Source organism: Hyla sarda, chromosome 5 (assembly GCF_029499605.1).
Source record: "Hyla sarda isolate aHylSar1 chromosome 5, aHylSar1.hap1, whole genome shotgun sequence".
NCBI lineage: Eukaryota > Metazoa > Chordata > Amphibia > Anura > Hylidae > Hyla > Hyla sarda.
In genome coordinates this window covers 204892314-204911526 of record NC_079193.1, presented here as the reverse complement: position 1 = coordinate 204911526, position 19213 = coordinate 204892314, and the positions used below count along the sequence as shown (strand labels likewise).

General features: G+C 45.4%; 1 protein-coding gene across 1 annotated transcript in view; it reads right to left on the bottom strand.

Moving 5' to 3' along the window:
* LOC130272631 (glutamate decarboxylase 1-like) overlaps positions 1 to 8895 on the bottom strand; it is a gene marked incomplete in the record, with an annotated part of 57059 nt that extends 48164 nt beyond the window's left edge. Inside the window, 2 exon segments of the mRNA XM_056518460.1 lie at positions 5337 to 5486; positions 8778 to 8895. Coding sequence (XP_056374435.1) covers positions 5337 to 5486; positions 8778 to 8808 — 181 coding nt within the window.
* Between the last annotated feature and the right edge of the window lie 10318 nt (positions 8896 to 19213).

Here is a 19213-nt window from a genome sequence, read left to right as displayed (position 1 = left end):
CCAGTCAGTGCATACACTTCAGTAATACAGGGGTTTTACCAGTGAATGCCCATTTTGATTGGTTGGTTCTTCCAGCCATTGACACGTTTTACAGATCTGGACTGTCTGTAGCATTGTATGTTGAGTCTGGTTTCAACTTACGATGGTCCAGAAAAGACCATTGTATGTTGAAACTATTGTATGTTGAGGCCATTGTAAGTTGAGGGATCACTGTAAATTGTAGTCATGGCTCAGAAGTGGTAAACGGCGTTTAGTGTGTGTGTGTGTGTGTGTGTGTTTATTACATTTTTTTAACACAGTTTTTTTCTCCCTAAATGTACTTACACTTTTTTTTTTTTGGTTACTTCTTCTACAGATCTGTGTATCCTGTGGACTCCTTCGGATTCGGTGGACTACTTCGATGACCAGTGTTTTTCTTTGCTTGATGTTAATAAAATGGTTAACGAGGGCTTGTGGGGGAGTGTTTTTTGTAATAAATTTTTTTTAAAACCTGTTGTGTTTTATTTTTATTTTACTTTACTAGACAGGCTTAGTAGTGGAAGCTGTCTTATAGACTGAGTCCATTACTAAGCCGGGCTTAGCGTTAGCCACAAAAACAGCTAGCGCTAACCCCCAATTATTACCCCGGTACCCAACACCACAGGGGTGCCGGGAAGAGCCGGTACCAACAGGCCCGGAGCGTCAAAAATGGCGCTCCTGGGCCTATGCGGTAACAGGCTGGCGTTATTTAGGTTGGGGAGGGCCAGTAACAATGGTCCTCGCCCACCCTGGTAACGTCAGGCTGTTACTGTTTGGTTGGTATTTGGTTGAGAATAAAAATAGGGGGACCCTATGCGTTTTTTAAATATATTTAATTATTTATTTAAAAAAAAAAACCGCATAGGGTCCCCCCCCTATTTTCATTCTCAGCCAAATACCAACCAAACAGTAACAGCCTGACGTTCCCAGGGTGGGCGAGGACCATTGTTACTGGCCCTCCCCAGCCTAAATAACGCCAGCCTGTTACCGCCTAGGCCCAGGAGCGCCATTTTTGACACTCCAGGCCTGTTGGTACCGGCTCTTCCCGGCACCCCTGTGGCGTTGGGTACCGGGGTAATAATAGGGGGTTAGCGCTAGCTGTTTTGTGGCTAGCGCTAAGCCCAGGTTAGTAATGGACTCTGTCTATAAGACAGCTTCCACTACTAAGCCTGTCTAGTAAAGTAAGAAAAAAACACAACAGGTTTTAAAAAATTTTTATTACAAAAAACACTCCCCCACAAGCCCTCGTTAACCATTTTATTAAAATCAAACAAAGAAAAACGCTGGTCATCGAAGTAGTCCACCGAATCCGAAGGAGTCCACAGGATACACGGATCTGAAATGAGAAGAAAACAAAAAAAATGGGTTAGTACATTTATTATCACCTGCTCACACATCTCCCGCCCCGCATGACTACAACTGCCAGCATGCCCTTACAGTAAGGACATGCTGGGAGTTGTAGTTGTGTGGTGCAGGAGATGTGTGGGCAAGTGACAAGCTTGTCCCCTGCCCCCAGCTGCAGGACTAAAACTCCCAGCATGCCCTTACAGTAAGGTGGGGCGGAGGCCGGGCACAGTGTTTCCCAACCTGGGACTTGTAGTTTTGCAACATCTGGAGGCACCCTGGTTGGGAAACACTGTTTTAGGCCAGTGTTTCCCAACCAGGGTGCCTCCAGATGTTGCAAAACTACAAGCCCCAGCATGCCTGGACAGTCAAAGGCTGTCTAGGCATGCTGGGAGTTGTAGTTTTGCAACATCTGGAGGCAACCTGGCTGGGAAACACTGGCCTAAAACAGTGTTTCCCAACCAAGGTGCCTCCAGATGTTGCAAAACTACAAGCCCCAGCATGCCTGGACAGTCAAAAGCTGTCTAGGCATGCTGGGAGTTGTAGTTTGGCAACATCTGGAGGCAACCTGGCTGGGAAACACTGGAATAAAACAGTGTTTCCCAACCAAGGTGCCTCCAGATGTTGCAAAACTACAAGTCCCAGCATGCCTGGACAGTCAAAGGCTGTCCAGGCATGCTGGGAGTTGTAGTCTTGCAACATCTGGAGGCACCCTGGTTGGGAAACACTGTTTTAGGCCAGTGTTTCCCAACAAGGGTGCCTCCAGCTGTTGCAAAACTACAACTTCCAGCATGCCCGGACAGCCAAAGGGTGTCCAGGCATGCTGGGAGTTGTAGTCTTGCAACATTTGGAGGCACCCTGGTTGGGAAGCTTGCGCAACTTACCGGCTTCCGTAGGATCCAGCGCTGCACGACACTGCCGCGCGACGATCTCCGTCAGCGATCGTCGCTGGAGCCTCGGAAGGGTAAGTGAACTTCTTCGCCGGTCCCCTTCAGCTGTTTAGTTTTGCAACAGCTGGAGGACTACAGTTTACAGACCACAAACCAGTGGTCTGCAAACTGTGGCCCTCCAGCTGTTGCAAAACTACAACACCCAGCATGCCCTGACAGCCAAAGCCTATGGCTCTCAGGGCAGGAGCCCGGGCTGACATTACAGTGCAGCCGCCCGGGCTCCTCATACGGCCTCCCCGCTACCCCCCCCCCCCCCACCCTTGTCTCCCGCCCGGGCTCCTCATACGGTCTCCCCGCTACCCCCCCCCCCCCCCCTTGTCTCCCACCCGGGCTCCTCATACAGCCTCCCCGCTACCCCCCCCCCCCCTTGTCTCCCGCCCGCGCCGCTCAGCTCCCGCTGCTACAAGACTACAACTTCCAGCATGTCCTCACTGTAAGGCCATGCTGGGACTTGTAGTCTTGCAACAGCAGACAGATGGGAGTTGTGTGGCGCTGGCAGGTGAGAGGGGGGGGGGGGGGGGGAATGTAAATCACTGCAGTGTCCCGGTAGCGCAGTGAGGGTAGCGGGGAGAAAGTATGTCGGAGCCCGGGCGGCAGTAACTTTTCCTGCTCCATGTTGGAGCTGGAGTAAATTTAGTCAATTTTTATGGCCGTTGCAACAGTTTATTGCGCAACTGCGACTGTCTCAGTTAATAAATTCCTGACCACTGCAAGTCAAAACTGAAAACTTGCGTAAATTAAGCGGGAAATTTTTTTTTGACTTTCTAGCTCTTGCTAGGGAAAGTCGCACAATTTATAGGGTAGGCGCAATTGCGACAATTTTGCGCCAAAAATAGTCAGAAAAAAAATGACTAAACCCCTTAGTAAATGCCCCAAATTGTGTTTTAAGTGTACTTTACATATTTAAAGCTATTTCACACCGGTGCAGTACAAAGTTTTTTTATTTTATTTTTTAGTGTCTATATTAAGATGCAAGTCCCTGCTGGGTTCACACCACGTTTTGTTAAATACAGCTCCCGTATATGGTTGGGAGGAGGGGGCGGGGCTTAATAGCGGCGGACGCACTCAGCCGTATTCGGGAACCGTATTTAATGTATGTCTATGAGCCGACCGGAGTGAACCGCAGCCTCCGGTCGGCTTCGTTTTCGGCCGTATGCGGTTTCCCGACCGCAGGCCCAAGGGTGGTCGACCACGGTACACTCCGGTCGGCTCACAGACATTCGGGAACCGTATTTAATGTATGTCTGTGAGCCGACCGGAGTGTACCGTAGCCTCCGTTCGACTTCGTTTTCGGCCGTATGCGGTTTCCCGACCGCAGGCAAAAAACGGGGTCGACCACGTTTTTTGCCTGCGGTCGGGAAACCACATACGGCCGAAAACGAAGTCGAACGGAGGCTACGGTACACTCTGGTCGGCTCATAGACATACATTAAATACGGTTCCCGAATACGGCTGAGTGCGGCCGCCGCTATTAAGCCCCGCCCCCTCCTCCCAACCATATACGGGAGCCGTATGTAACAAAACGTGGTGTGAACCCTAGCTGTAGGATTACACTTCTGTGCACCAGCATTGAGTAGGGGCAGGTATGACTAACCTTGATACAATTTGGCTGTCCCTGATGAAGAGGCTCGTCATTGAGAGATTATGTAAATTACAGCTTCCTGAATCCTTCTCTGGGTTGTACAAGTTAGTACTATCTGTATTATCTCCAATTTAGTCATTTTGAGTCCATACAGGGAATTTGTCTTCAGATGCGCAGAGTTGTATTGTAAATGTCAGGCTACCTGTAGCCACCACTGAAGTTCAATGCACTGTTCTACTAAGTTTGATGCTTAGTATATACAGCATGCAGGTCACAGTCCGCAAAATTATTCCCATTCCAGTTGCTATGGTTATGATCGGGAAGGTTTCCTGACAGCAAGTGAATTTCTTTTCTTAGAAAAGCAAAAACACTATAAACTGAACAATTCATACCAAAAAAATAAAATAAATAATTATAATATATATTAATATATATATATATATATATATATATATATATATATATATATATATATATATACATATACATATACACACATATACATATATACATATATACACACACACACATACAAGAAAAAAAAATTTGACCAATGTGTGCTGCTGCAATCCTCTTTTTTTGTATACTCTGATGCCATGGCAGTGTGCACCCATGTATTAGGCTGTTGTGCTGGCTATCTTTCTTTTTTCTTGTATGTACAATTCAGGGGGAAATGGCACCCTCTTTAGCTGTGCACCCCTCCCCTTTTCTCACAGGTGGAGTTTTAAATGGATCCAGCATGTCACCCAGTCAGAGGCTATATGCCCAGCAGAGGTGAGTGGATAGTTAAGTGTTAGGCTCAGAATTTGTGCTAGGTTCCCATCCTAAATGAGGCCACCTCCCCGTGGTGGATGGGGGACACGTTTTCATCAAAAAGTGCGCTAAGAGCCTCAATTTTTTTGAACAATGTGTGCTGCTGCAATAAGATAGATAGATAGATAGATATATCTCTCTCCAATTGAGGCTCCTAAAGGGCTACTCCACTGGAATATTTTTTTAATCAACTGGTGCCAGAAATTTAAACAGATTTAAAACCTACTTCTATAAAAAGAAAGAAAAATAATTGTTAATCCTCCCAGTACCTGCAACTGATAAGTACTGGAAGGATTAAGATTTTTTTTTTTAATAGAAGTATTTTACAAATCTGTTTATCTTTCTGGGACCAGTTGATTTAAAAATAATAAAAAATGTTTTCCAGTGGGGTACCCCTTTAAGACCAGATTTGACAATATGACAAGGGCTGCATGAAGCCCACAATGGAACAAAATTATATTTTTAGAATAAATCATGAAGAATCTTAGGATCCGTAGTATTCACATTGCTGTGTATGATATTTTGTCGTAATCCATCAGATGTGTAGCGAGAAGCAAATTGACATGTTTACACAAATATATAAATTTGTATATTTTATACACATACACACACACTCCTTAGTCTCTTACCTGAGGCAAATACATTGGAGAAGTCAGAAAAGCTGTGTTCCGGGCTTTTAGTCTCCTCTTTAAGTTTAGTGTTAAGGTCAACAATAAGCTTCTCTTTCAGCTGCTTACTTTGATTATCATCCTCACTTTGATATTTCTGATTAACCTTGCCTGTAGGACCAAATAGCAAACAGTTACTTATAATAATGCCCCCCCCCCCCAAAAAAAAATAAAAAAAATAAAAAAAAAACTCAAGGTTTAAATGATTCCCCTCAATAGATTTAGAACACCCTGAGGAAGGTAAAAATCTTATGCACACTGACATCTGCAGGATGCACGAGTGGCTTCATGAAGCACATTACTATCTGATCACTGTATAACATACCAACCTCTATCCCAGGGCCTCTAGCCCCCACCCTTCTCCCACCGGCAGGCTAGGTTTATACTATGGAATCTCCAGCCAGAAGTATTCCGTAGTATGCACTGTGCAGCGGAATCATGTCACCCATAATGCTAAACTTCAATCTAAACGGAATTCTGCAGGGTGAACCAAACCTTGTAGTTCAGTCTCATTTGTTAAAGTGCATATAACATTAGAAATCTAGATTTAAAATCACATTTGTCAAAGTTAACCGAGTTAGGCTAGGATCAGAGTACGGAATCTCCGGACAGAAGATTTCCACCCAGACATTCCGAGTGCGGCCAGCGAAGACTGAATCAGTCGGCGCTAGGGACGCGCGGACACTGCAGTCTCCAATAGACTGCAAAGTGTTCCGCCCGGATTTCCACCTGAAGAAAGAGCAACGCCATTCTTCAGGCAAAAGTTTCCAAGAGGATTTTCCGTTCACAAATTCCGAAGTGTGAATTTGTGAACGGAAACCCATTCACTACACTATACATTTTAGCAAGCGGAATTTCCGCCTGCAATTTCAAAGCGGAATTGCAGGCGGAAATTTCGTAGTCTAAACCTAGCCTAAGGATCTATTCACTCGACAGAATTCCACCTGAAGTGAAAGCCCAACACACTTCTATGGGTTTCAGAACTCCCGTTGACACGTCAGAACTTCCGCTTGCAGAATTCCTTCAACGTGAGTGCGGAAACCCATAAAAGTGTATGGGATTTCATTTCAGGTGGAATTCTGTATGAATAGATCTTTTAGAAGCCTGGTCTACACAAATGAACTAATGAAGCAAATGTCAGGGCACGGACATGATCCAAGCTGCTGACAGCGTCATGTAGCTGCTTGTTCAATAAAGTAAATACCTTATCAGTGCTGTGGTCTGGCACTCCTCACTGCTCCATCCCCTCCGAAATACTCTTGCGCCAAGCCCTGCATGCAAGTCTCTTAATCCTAAGGGTGACACCTGCATGGAGAGTTTGGCAGCCTCAGGTACTTGCCACATGCATAATGCCTTTTAAATCAACAGCGCTAGCACAGGAGTAATAGGAGTCAATGCATATTATTCAAAGGGAAAGAAGCGGCAAGGAATGCCAGACCAAGGCACTGATGGGGGGTGGCAAGCTACTAATTCTTCATAGAAGATATAGTCCGACATTTATCTTTGTCTTTAGACAGTTTATTTGCGCCTTTTGGTTTACACTAGAGATGAGCGAACTTAAAGTAAAGAAAGAGTCTCCTAGGACTGTATCCACCTTTTCCAGCCCACCGGCGCACCTGAAATCTGAACTAATTTATGCAGGAAAAGTCATCAACTGCCGAGCTGAGAAGTTCGTGATGAATCAAATTTACTGTACGTTCGCTCATCTCTAGTTTACACATTTCTGCTGATTTTGAGTTGCAATCCACATGATATGCAAGGGTTTTATCAACTGCGCCTTTTTTGTGAAAAGGTGCAAAAAAAAGGTGCAAAGCCACTGAAAACTCTAACACTACACCAGCCCAGATTCAGCTTAGCTTTGTAGTGTATGTGAAGAGAGAAATTTCAGAAAATGTGACCTGCACTAAATGTATCAAATGCTCAGTGACCATTTAATAAAAATGGTGCTCCTAAACATTACCAGTACACAAAAAGTGCACACCACCTTTTTGCTATACAGTTCCCGTATATGGTTTCAAGTTAAAAGACTTCACATTGTAAACCGTATGTCAAATGTATCATCCGGTTTAGTCCGTTTTGCATCTTATACAGTTTTGTCTTTTTTTTTTTATACCCATACCAAAAACCATATACGCTTTTTTATTTAATTTTTTTTTACACATGGGAGTTAACGGGAAGTGTACAGAACCGCATGTGCGTACGATTCCATCCGGTTTGCACAGGTTTTTTTTAAAGTGAAACTTTATTCAAAATGGAGTGAAAAGTTAAAAACTTATACTTTTCTTAAAAAACTGCAACCAGACATAATTTTTCACTGTATACAGTTTTTAACCATATACAGGTTGAAATTTGTACACGTTTTCATACAGTCTAGTCCGGTTTTGAAAAATTTGTTTTTCATTAAAAACCTGATACGGGAACTGTATTACAAAAATGTGTATTACAATGATAAATGCCGGCCATAAAGTGCAATTCTCTCTGTTTTGAAACCACTGACAGCTAACACAAAAGCTATTATTCAGGTTATTGTGTAAGGAACTACTAAACATGGTCAGCAGCTCAGATCATGTCCAACCACTGACAGATTCCCCTTGTGTGGACTGCCTCAGACCATCTAAGATTTTATGCACTACTACAAACCGAAAACACTTCTGGGAGTGGAGTAGTATGAAGTTGCTTAAAAAGACTGCCGATAACAGATTACAATGCAGCTTTCATTTAATATTCTGCCACTGAAAAATGAAATTAGCGCCGTGATTGGTTGCTATGGGCAACAGAGTTTCCATTGCATGGAGTTTTTCCTCCTTTTTTTTTTAGATCAAATACAATGAAAATAGAAGATTCTAGTGGATGGGAATTAAAAGGAATTTCTGTTTCTAATAAATTACATATTCTGAGCATGGGTCTGGATATGAGTAGTGGATTCCCAAGAAACAAGTACACACCCCACACAGGCAAAAGTTCAACCACACATTTCCCCCAAGACTCATCAATGCACTGCTCCATTCATAGTATATATAGTCTTAGTTCCCCTTATTTTGCTTATATTTTAGGCTTACTACAAGTCCAAAAGCCAGAATAAAAAATAAAAAAATAAACAGAAGAGGACTACAAAACTGATATCACACAACAAGCTATATAGTGTAAATGCGCCATGAAAATGTATTCTTCATAATATGGCACTTGACCCTAATAAACAACGTATAAGTTACTTGAGTGCGTATAGAAATAAAGACAGTTTGCTACACAAGTACAACATAAGAATTGTGGTGCATAATACAGATTGGTGCACAGGTAAGAGAGGAAATCTTCCAGGGATTTGTACTTCACCTGGCTCAAACTAAAGCAGAAACTCTTCTACAAGAAAGAATCATAAAAGATAAAAAAAAAAGCAATTCTTACAGATGTCATGTGTGCCAGTCCTAAACGCCATTGTTCTGCTGAATTGGCACCGATCCACTTCTCATAAACCTGAGCCACAGAAACCCAAACAGCTAATGATCTGCAGCACACTCCTTCCTAGGCTTTTGTACTTTAATGTGCTAGGTGTGTCCTCCCACTTGTTTCCTAGGTGGGAGGATTTTTTTTTATTTTTTATTTTTTATTTAGTCTGTACTTCAATGTCCTCAGGATACATTATGAATAATAGAGGAAGTGGTGATGTTTATTATATGTTTGGTGTAACTTCCCCCTACAGTCAGGCAGTCATGTATTTAATGAAAAATGTACCTGGGATTTTACAGTAGCATGAATTCATGCCTAAATGATGGGGAAATTGTAGGTGAGATTAAGAGTGAGTTCACACTAGTTGCAAATATTTCTGTGAATAAAATTGGTTCCATTTATCTTAAAGGGATTGTTTTGGTGGCACGTATATGGATTTTTGCATTATATCTGCTGTATGTTCATTTATATTATTGTTCACCAAGGTTGCAAACAACCTTGCAGCTATTATACAATTATTGACCTGGCCAGAAATGTTTTGCTAATTACAAGGTAACCTGAGATGCTGATGCCCTGAAGAAACAACTTTAGATGTCGTGTAGGTGCCTTATTTTGCTGTGGTGAAGCTGGAAGAAGGCCATATTAACCCTTTATGAAAAATTCCTAGAGACACATTTTTCACAGGAGGATGAACCTAGGTGCTAGTGTCGGCAGCAACCAACATGTGATTCCCATCTACAAGCACAGACACCATAAGGCTATGTTCATACCTCGGAATGTCCGGAAAAGCGGGAACTGGCATAAAATGTCAGTGCTAAGATTGCAGGGGAATGTGCTGTCTTATTGACAGCTATGCATTCCGTGCGGAGTTTGCAAAAAGAATGAACAGGCTCATCCTTTCAGTGGACATGAAAATTGGAATTTCTATACCAGAAGCATCTGGCATGGAAATTCCACCATGTGCACAGATTAGCAGAATCCCATTGAATTCAACAAGACTCTGCTGCTCCGGAATCACTGTGCAGAATTCCAATGCAGAATTCCGCATGGAAATTCCGAGGTGTGAACATAGCCTAAGGCTAGGTTTCCACCCAGTTTTTTTAGGGGGAAAATTGCCACTGCAGTTTTTAAGTCAAAGAAAGAGATGTATTCAAAAGGAATGGGAAATATTAAGGAATGACATACTTCTCCTTCCTCATTGATCCACTGACTTTGGCTCATGTATGTACTAAAATCACCTTATGGTGGATAATCCCTTTAATGTGGCACCCATTACTTAAATACATTTTTCTCAGTTTGCTGGCTTTAAGAGAAGGCACATCATTGAACTGAAAAGCAGGATGACTGTATTAACAAATTGCCCACCATCTAGGCCGTTTTCACAAGCTGTTTGGAAATGTTGAAAGCTGTGGTTACATGTAGGTACACACTCGGCAAACTGGGTCCAGACAGTCCAAACAAACAACCAGTAGGGACGAGCAAATCGAATCTGACTAATCCTAATTCATTTAATAAAAAATTTGATTTGTAACGAATGCGAAGATCGCCATGATTCTATTGCGCAAATCGCTTCATTAAACTCCATTTAGTGCAGTCCAGGCTCCAGGGAATCTAAAATGGCGGATCCACATGTGAGGACATGGAGCAAGGAATCCGGGGAAGGTGGGAACAAGGGTAGGCGGGATGACCCTGAATCACATGCAGGATGCAGCCAGTCACTTCATCCTTACACTGCAGAGAGCTAGAAAGGGACAGACAACCCAGTGTGCAGTCGCACTGCAGCTCGGTTGAGACGCCACCGGCCGGGGCAATCTCCCGCAGACCGGATCAAGGGACAACATCAGCATCTGGCAACAACATACGGGATCTACATCGCAGGGGACAAAAATCAACCAGACGGACAGACAGAACATGAACGTCTGAGCGCACACCAGCGCATCACATACCCGCCATCTCCCATAGCAACAGATCGCCTGGGGCACTTCTATGCACCAGCCCTATGCAATATGGCATCAGAAGTATCCAGCAAGATATACTGTGTACCATCACTATCTTTACCTGCTGTACAGACTAATCCCTATCTGACAAACTCTTCTATACTATAGGACCAGGTATGCACCATATACCTACTGTGCTTTTATACCCCTAGAAGTGCATACTAAAATACTATTTATTACATGTTGTACCATTTTGTTCCTGATAAAGTCCCAAGGGCTTAGATACTGTGAAAGGACAGGGAAAAGTACTCACCAACTGGTGTTGTACACAAAAACTTTTTGAAGCATACTGTAGCGCATTTTTCTGCCCTCATAAGTGCATACCACATACGTACATTTAAGTGAAGTACCATTTTGTTCCTGATAAAGTCTTAAGGGCCTAGATAATGTGAAAGGACAGCCAAAAGTACTCACCGGCCGGTGCACATGCCATGCCAATCTGAGGAAGGAGGAAATACCATCCGAAACGCATCATTGGATGCTCTATTGATAAACACAGTGCCTTCGGGCACTTTACTTTCCATACATATTCGTGCTTCATTAACCTGGATCTGCGAACAGCGCCTATACAAGTTTCCGTTTTTTTCTCTTCATTTCTTCTTGATCGTACGGGAGAAAATTTCATCCTCTCCCGTTGGACCCTGGGCCGTGCAATTCGCTTCCACATGCTGAGTGACCCTAAGGGGTGATATGCCTATTTCTACATGTATCTGGTGAGCAGCCATTTTATAGATTCACGGCTCCCCTAGTCCCTGATTGAGACACAGATACCCTGGGTAATACATGAGGCGCAGCCCTCTCCCCTTTTTTCTTTTTCCACAGGTCTTGCCTCCTACTTTGAGTAAGTCATTCCACGAGTAATCCAACGGCGCAGAAGCTGAATGAGCTCCTGTCCAAATTGCTGGTGCTGCAGTCCCTCACTTTTATAGTGGTGGACTCTGCACCTTTCAGAGAACTGATGGCTTGAGCCGAGCCGAGGTGGAGAGTCCCAAGCCGTCATTTCTTTGCGAAAAAGGCAGTACCAGCCCTGCACAATTTTGTGAAAGAGAAGGTGGGCCAGTCCTTGAGCCTGTCGGTGTGTACCAAAGTGCACGGCAGCGGCGACATCTGGAGCTGTAACTATGGTCAGCGACAATACATGTCCTTTACGGCCCACTGGGCGAATATGGTTCCCGCACAGCCACAACACGAACTTGGGCAGGTCACACCGCTTCCTCCTTCATGTTCTCAGGCCATTGGTCCTGTGACAGTGTGCGACTCCACCTCCTCATCCTCGACCGTGTCCTCAGCCTCCACTGCACGGACAAATCTTAGTGCCCCTTTAGCATACCATGTGTGCAGGGCTGGGCGGTGTCACTCTGTTCTTCACATGGTTTGCCTTGGCGAACAGAGTCACACAGGGGAGGAACTTCTAAAAGTAATTCATAAAGAAATCTGAGCATGGCTTACTCCACGAAAACTGGAAATGGGAAAAATGGTGACTGACAATGGGAAGAACATCTTGTCTGTGCCACGACAAGGAAGCCTGAGACATGCGCCCTGCAAGGCACATGTGTTCAATCTGGTTGTCAAGCGGTTCCTGAAGTGTTCACCCCCATTTGCAAGACATCCTAACAATGGGAAGGAAACTTTGCATGCACTTCAGCCACTCGTACACACCGCAAAGCACACTCTCCTTGTGCTGCAGCATCAGAACGGTATCCCCCAACATAGTCTGATTTGCGACGTTGCTACATGTTGGATTTCCAACCTCCATATGTCGGACCAACTATACGAACAGAGAAAAGCCATCACCGATTTGTTAATGATCCAAGCAGATAGGAGGACTCCCCTGTGTAACTTTAATGTCAACCAGTGGCAGCTCATATGTGACACCTACCGTTTGCTCAGGCCCTTTGCGGAAGCCACATTATTAGTCACCAGAGTTACGGGATAAACAACATCATTCCACTGCTTCATTTCCTACAACACGTGTTGGAAACGAGGGCTGGTCAGGGCACTGGAGTATGGCGCCTACATCTCATGGCCACATGTGGGGGCAGAACAGGAGGAGGAGGAGGAGGGGAAGGGGCACAGTGGAGCACAGTTTACGTTTCACGAAATGTATGGTTTTTCTAGCCATCTGACAAGAGAGGAGGAGCAGGAGCAGCCAGAGGAGCTAGAGGGTTATGTGGAAGGCGAGACAGAGGACCCAGACACACCATGGCAGTATGCAGTGGAGATGGAGGCAGGGAGTCCCTTCAAGTCACTTGCACAAATCGCACGATGCATGCTCAATTGCTTGCGTAGTGACTGGCGAATAGAGATGTTGCGAATTGTTCGCCGGCGAACTTAGCATGTTCGCGTTCGCATCGCCGGGCGAACATATGTGAAGTTCGATTTGCCCCCTATACTTTAACATTGCGTTAAACTTTGACCCTGTGAGTCAGAGTCAGCAGACACATTACAGCCAATCAGCAGCAGCAGTCCCTCCCTTCCAGACCCTCCTACCTCACGGACGCCATTTTACCTTCATTCGGCATGCTGCAGGCTTAGAAAGTGGAGGGACAGAGAAGCTGCTCCTGCTGTAATAGGGAAAGCGATAGCTAGGTTGCTGCTAGGTGGTGTATTCAGGGTCCACTTTACTCCTAAAGCACTAGTCTAACATCTGCTTTAAGGACAGCACCCAAAAAAGCCCTTTTTAGGGCTCAAATATCAGTCCGTGTGTCTTGCAACAGCTGAAGGCACCCTGGTTGGGAGGGAATCGCTGGTTAAAAGGGGTACTCCAGTGTAAAACTTAAGTTCCTTCAAGCAACTAACTACAGTATTAAAGGGCTATAAGTTCAGTCCGTGTGTCTTGCAACAGCTGGAGGCACCCTGGTCAGGAGGGGACCGCTGGTTAAAAGGGGTACTGCGGTGTAAAACTTAATTTCCTTCAAACAACTAACTACAGTATTAAAAGGGCTATAATTTCAGTCCGTGTGTCTTGCAACTGCTGGAGGCACCCTGGTTGGGGACCTCTGCTTAAATGGGGAACTCCGCTGGCAACCTTTTTTGCTCATTGTCACACTAGTGCAAATCACATTTGGTGTGACAGTTGTTCAAATAAAAAATTTAAAAAAATACCTTTTTTGGCTGTGAAATAAAACCAGTGCTACCTAAAGGGTGGCTCTAACTATGTGCTGCCTAATATGGGGGAATCTATGTGCTGCCTAAAGGGGGGATCTAAATATGTGCTGCCTAAAGGGGGCTCTATGTGCTGCCTAAAGGGAGGCTCTAACTATGTGCTGCCTAATATGGGGGAATCTATGTGCTGCCTAAAGGAGGGCTCTAACTATGTACTGCCTAACATGGGGGAATCTATGTGCTGCCTAAAGGGTGGATCTAACTATGTGATGCCTAAAGGGGGCTATATGTGCTGCCTAAAGGGAGGTTCTACCTATGTGCTGCCTAAAGGGGGGGCTCTAACTATGTGCTGCCTAATATAGGGGAATATATGTGCTGCCTAAAGGGGGGATCTAACTATGTGATGCCTAAAGGGGGGCTCTATGTGCTGCCTAATAGGGGCTAAAGCACGTTATTCCAAAGAATTTAGGAATAATAGGTGATTTATGCCCTTTATGGATCAAAACCAGACTCTGCATCAACTATGTAATTTTCCATGGGAGTTTCGCCATGGATCCCACCCCAGCACGCCACAGTCCAGGTATTAGTCCCCTTGAAACAACTTTTAAATCACTATTGTGGCCAGAAAGAGTCCCTGTGGGTTTTAAAATTCGCCTGCCAATTGAAGTCAATGGCGGTTCGCCGGTTCGTGAACATTTGTGGAAGTTCGCGTTCGCCGTTCGCAAACCGAAAATTTTATGTTCGCGACATCACTACTGCCGAATTGTCACCATTCAGCAGCAGGATGACTTCTGGATCTCCACCTTATTGGACCCTCGCTGCCGCCACAAAATGGGGGCCTTATTTACATCCACTGAGAGGGAGGACAAACTGACCTACTACAGAGACATCCTACGTAGTCAGTTGGCCGATGCCTATCGGCGCCATCGTCCATCCTCTCGCAGGTCTGACTCAGTAGGCCCTTTGCGCTCACCTTCCACTGCCATGGCTGCTGGGGAGGGGTGGGGTGGCAGGAGCAGTACCAGCTCCATCAGTAGCAGCCTGAGTCTACAGTCGCTGAAGAATACTTTCTTCACCCACATAGTGAAGCAACTCACCAGCAGCAGGTAGACCTGGGGCAGGACCTGAACTAACAGGTGGTGGCATACCTTGACATGCCCATACCAACACACTTTGAGGATCTGCAGGACCTCTGGGCAGTAAAACTTGATTTGTGGCCACAACTAGCAGAGTTAGCCCTGGAAAATCTGTCCTGCCTGTCCAGTAGTGTGTCATCAGAGCGGGTGTATAGTGCGGTGGGGGCAATAGTTACCCCAAGGAGAACTCATCTGTCCACGAAAAGTGTGGAGAGACTGACCTTTGTGAAGATGAATCAGGCATGGATCAGCCAGGATTTCCACCCACCAATGCCTGATGCATCAGAGTAGACTGACCATGGTGCCACACCAACACTTCACAAATATGTATAGTGCCAAACAGATTTAAGGCACTGCTACCCAGTTATAAACATTGCTCCGCATTAGACCTTTTTCCACCCACCTTTGTCACCGGGTACTGGTATTGCCACCCACCGCACCACTCTGTCACTTTCAGGACTCCTGATGTTGCTGCTGCTGCCACCTCCAGGCTGTATCCTTCTGCCACCATATGTTCTACTCATGCTGCCGCCAACTCCAGGCTGTGCCATTCAGCCACTATATGGTCTCCTCATCTGCCTCCAACTCCAGGCTGTGTCATTCAGCCACTATATATTCTACTCATGCTGCCGCCATCTCCCCGCTGTGCCATTCAGCCACTATATGGTCTTCATATTCTTCTGCCACCTCCAGGCTGTGTCATTCAGCCACTATATGTTCTACTCATGCTGCCGCCAACTCCAGGCTGTGCCATTCAGCCACCATATGGTCTCCTCATGCTTCCGCCACCTCCAGGCTTTATCATTCAGCTACAATATGTTCTCCTCATGCTGCCCCCACCTCAACACTCTGTCATTCAGCCACTATATGTTCTACTCATGCTGCTGCCAACTCCAAGCTGTGCCATTCAGCCACTATATGATCTCCTCATGCTTCCGCCACCTCCAGGTTGTGTCATTCAGCCACTATATGGTCTCCTCATGCTGCCACCACCTCCACGCTGTATCATTCAGCCACTATATGTTCTACTCATGCTGCCTCCAACTCCAGGTTGTGTCAATCATCCACTACATGGTCTCCTCATGCTTCCGCCACCTCCAGGCTGTGTCATTCAGCCTCTATATGGTTTACTTATGCTGCTGGGCCTGGGATATTACCAAAAAAATTTTTATGGTAGCACTAGCTACCATAAATCTTCAATATAGATTTGAAAATTAATCTTTTAACCCCTTAAGGACCCAGGGCATATCCATATGCCCCCGTTTCCGAGTCCTTAAGGACTCAGGGCGTATGGGTACGCCCTGCATTCTTCCCGCCCTTGCCACTCGCTGGGCAGAGACCGGACCGGGATTCCTGCTGATATCGTTCAGCAGGCATCCCGGCATATCGCCCAGGGGGGTCCTGAGGTCCCCCCATATAATCGCCGGTCAATACACACTGGGGATTTGCCACTATTCCGGGTCAATCGGGTCTCTGGTGACCCGGCTACCTAAAAAAAAAAAAAGGGTGAATGGGGCTGTCTTACGATCACGTGATTAATCGGTCGGAACGACCGACCAATCACGGCCCTGCTGGGCGGTGATCGGGACGGCGATCGGAGAGGAGACCGCTGCCAGCGGGGGTCTCCTACCTTGCTCTGGTCCGGTGGGGGTCCCCTCAGGATCGGTGGCGGCTACAGGAGCAGTAGGATCGGTGGCAGCGGCGGTCCCGGCAGCAGGATACAGCAGGAGGTGAGGCCTGTTCACCTCCTGCTGTTGCTTAGCAACAACTCTCGGCATGCAAAGCCAAAGGGTATGCTGGAAGTTGTAGTTTTGCAACAGCTGGAGGCACATTTTTTCTGTGAAAAAGTGTGCATCCAGCTGTTGCATAACTACAACTCCCAACATGCACAGACTACCAAAGGGTATGCTGGGAGTTGTAGCAGTGTGCCTCCAGCTGTTGCAAAACTACAACTCTCAGCATGCCCTTCGGCTGTCAATGCATGCTGATTGTTGCAGTTTTGCAACAGCTGGAGACACATTGGTTTTGAAACAGAGTTTGTTATCTAACTCAGTGTTTTGCAAGCAGTGTACCTCCAACTGTTGCAAAAATACAACTCCCAGCATGCACTGAGAGACTGTACATGCTGGGAGTTCTAGTTTTGCAACAGCTGGAGGAACACTGGTTGCGAAACACTGAGTTAAGTAACAAACTCTCAGTGTTTCACAACCAATGTGCCTCCAGCTGTTGCATAACTACAACTCCCATCATGTATGGTCTGTCAGTGCATGCTGGGAGTTGTAGTTTTGCAACAGCTGTAGGTTTGCCCCCCCCCCCCCTCTATTTGAATGTACAGGGTACATTCACATGGGCGGGTTTACAGCAAGTTCTGCAAGTTTTAGATGCGGCAAATTTTCCGCCACAGCTCAAACTCCCAGTGAGAAACTCACTGTAAACCTCCGCCACTGTGAATGTTCCCTAAAAACACTACACTACACAAAATAAAAAGTAAATCATTACATACCCCTACACAGTCCCCCCCCCCCCCCCCCCAATAAAAAATAAAAGTCTTGTATGGCACTGTTTCTAAAATGGAGCCTCCAGATGTTGAAAAACAACAACTCACAGTATTACCGGACAGCCACTGACTGTCAAGGCATGCTGGGAGTTTTGCAACAGCTGGAGACACCCTGTTTGGGAAACACTGCCGTAGGGTATTTTTGTGGCGGATTCAAATCCCCAATTTAGGCCTCAAATGCTCATGGTGCTCTCTCGCTTCGGAGCCCTGTCGTATTTCAAGGAAACAGTTTAAGGCAACATATGGGGTATCTCCGTACTCGGGAGAAATTGCGTTTGGGAGAAATTGGGGGGCTTTTTCTCCTTTTACCCCTTATGAAAAGGTAAAGTTGGGGTCTACACCAGCATGTTAGTGTAAAAAAAAAATTATAATTTACACTAACATGCTGATGTTGCCCCATACTTTTAATTTTCACAAGCGGTAAAAGAAAAAAAAGATCCCCAAAATTTGTAACACAATTTTTCTCCTGAGTACAGGAATACCCCATATGTGGGCGTAAAAGTGCTCTGCGGCCACACAACATGGCTCAGAAGTGAGAGCGCACCATGTACATTTGAGGTCTAAATTGGTGATTTGCACAGCGGTTCTGACATAAACGCAAAAAAATAAATACCCACATGTGACCCCATTTTGGAAACTACACCCCTCATGGAATGTAACAAGGGGTATAGTGATCGTAGATTGGAGAGGGCGACTGAGCACCGCAAGCAAGGAGAGTAGGAGGATCTCGGCAGCAGTGGTATGTGGATGGCGGTGGGAGGAACCTGGTAGCAAGGTGTGGAGTGGTGCTCACATACAGTCTGAACAGCAAGATAAAATGTGAACAAGAAGAAAGGAAATAAGAGCACACACCTGTATCTCTTGCTTGAAGTGGTTTTATTCCATGAGGTACAAATCCAACATCCCGACACCCCGAAACCAGACAGAGCCGGAGCGGTAGGAGCTATTCACCTGGACGACCGCACAGTTTCACGCTGACGGGCGTTTCTTCAGGTCTGTGGTGATAGCTTCCTGTTGCTCAGTACGGTCTATAAATACTACACACCTGACTATGTGATTACAAATGACAAATAGAAAATTCATGAAACTTGTCTAAAAATGCGTGCAATATAATAAACTAATACCTGTAAAAGCAACAAACATGTGAATCTCAAAGAAAGGAACCCATTTCATTACGGTCATTAAGACCTAACGCTCCCAATGCTTCTGTTTTAATAATCCACCGTGCTTCTGCATAGGCTAGATCACTGAATCTATCTCCTCCTCTTTTTGGACTTAGTATTCTTTCTATGCCTGCGAATTTTAACCCTTCGATGTTACCCCTATGTTCTATTTGCATGTGTGTGATGAACCGCTGTGCGCTTACTCCTGTTTTCACTGATCTGAGATGTTCTTTAATTCTAACATTCAATTTTCTTTTTGTGCGTCCAATGTAGTAAAATCCGCATGGGCATATTAAACTGTGCACTACAAAAGTTGTTTGACAGGTAATTAATTGTTGTACTGGGACCTTTTTAGCACCTAAGTGCAATGTTTTTCCCTCAAGTAAATGGTTACATACAGAGCAGTTCCTGCATTTCTTGTTACCTATGGGAACGA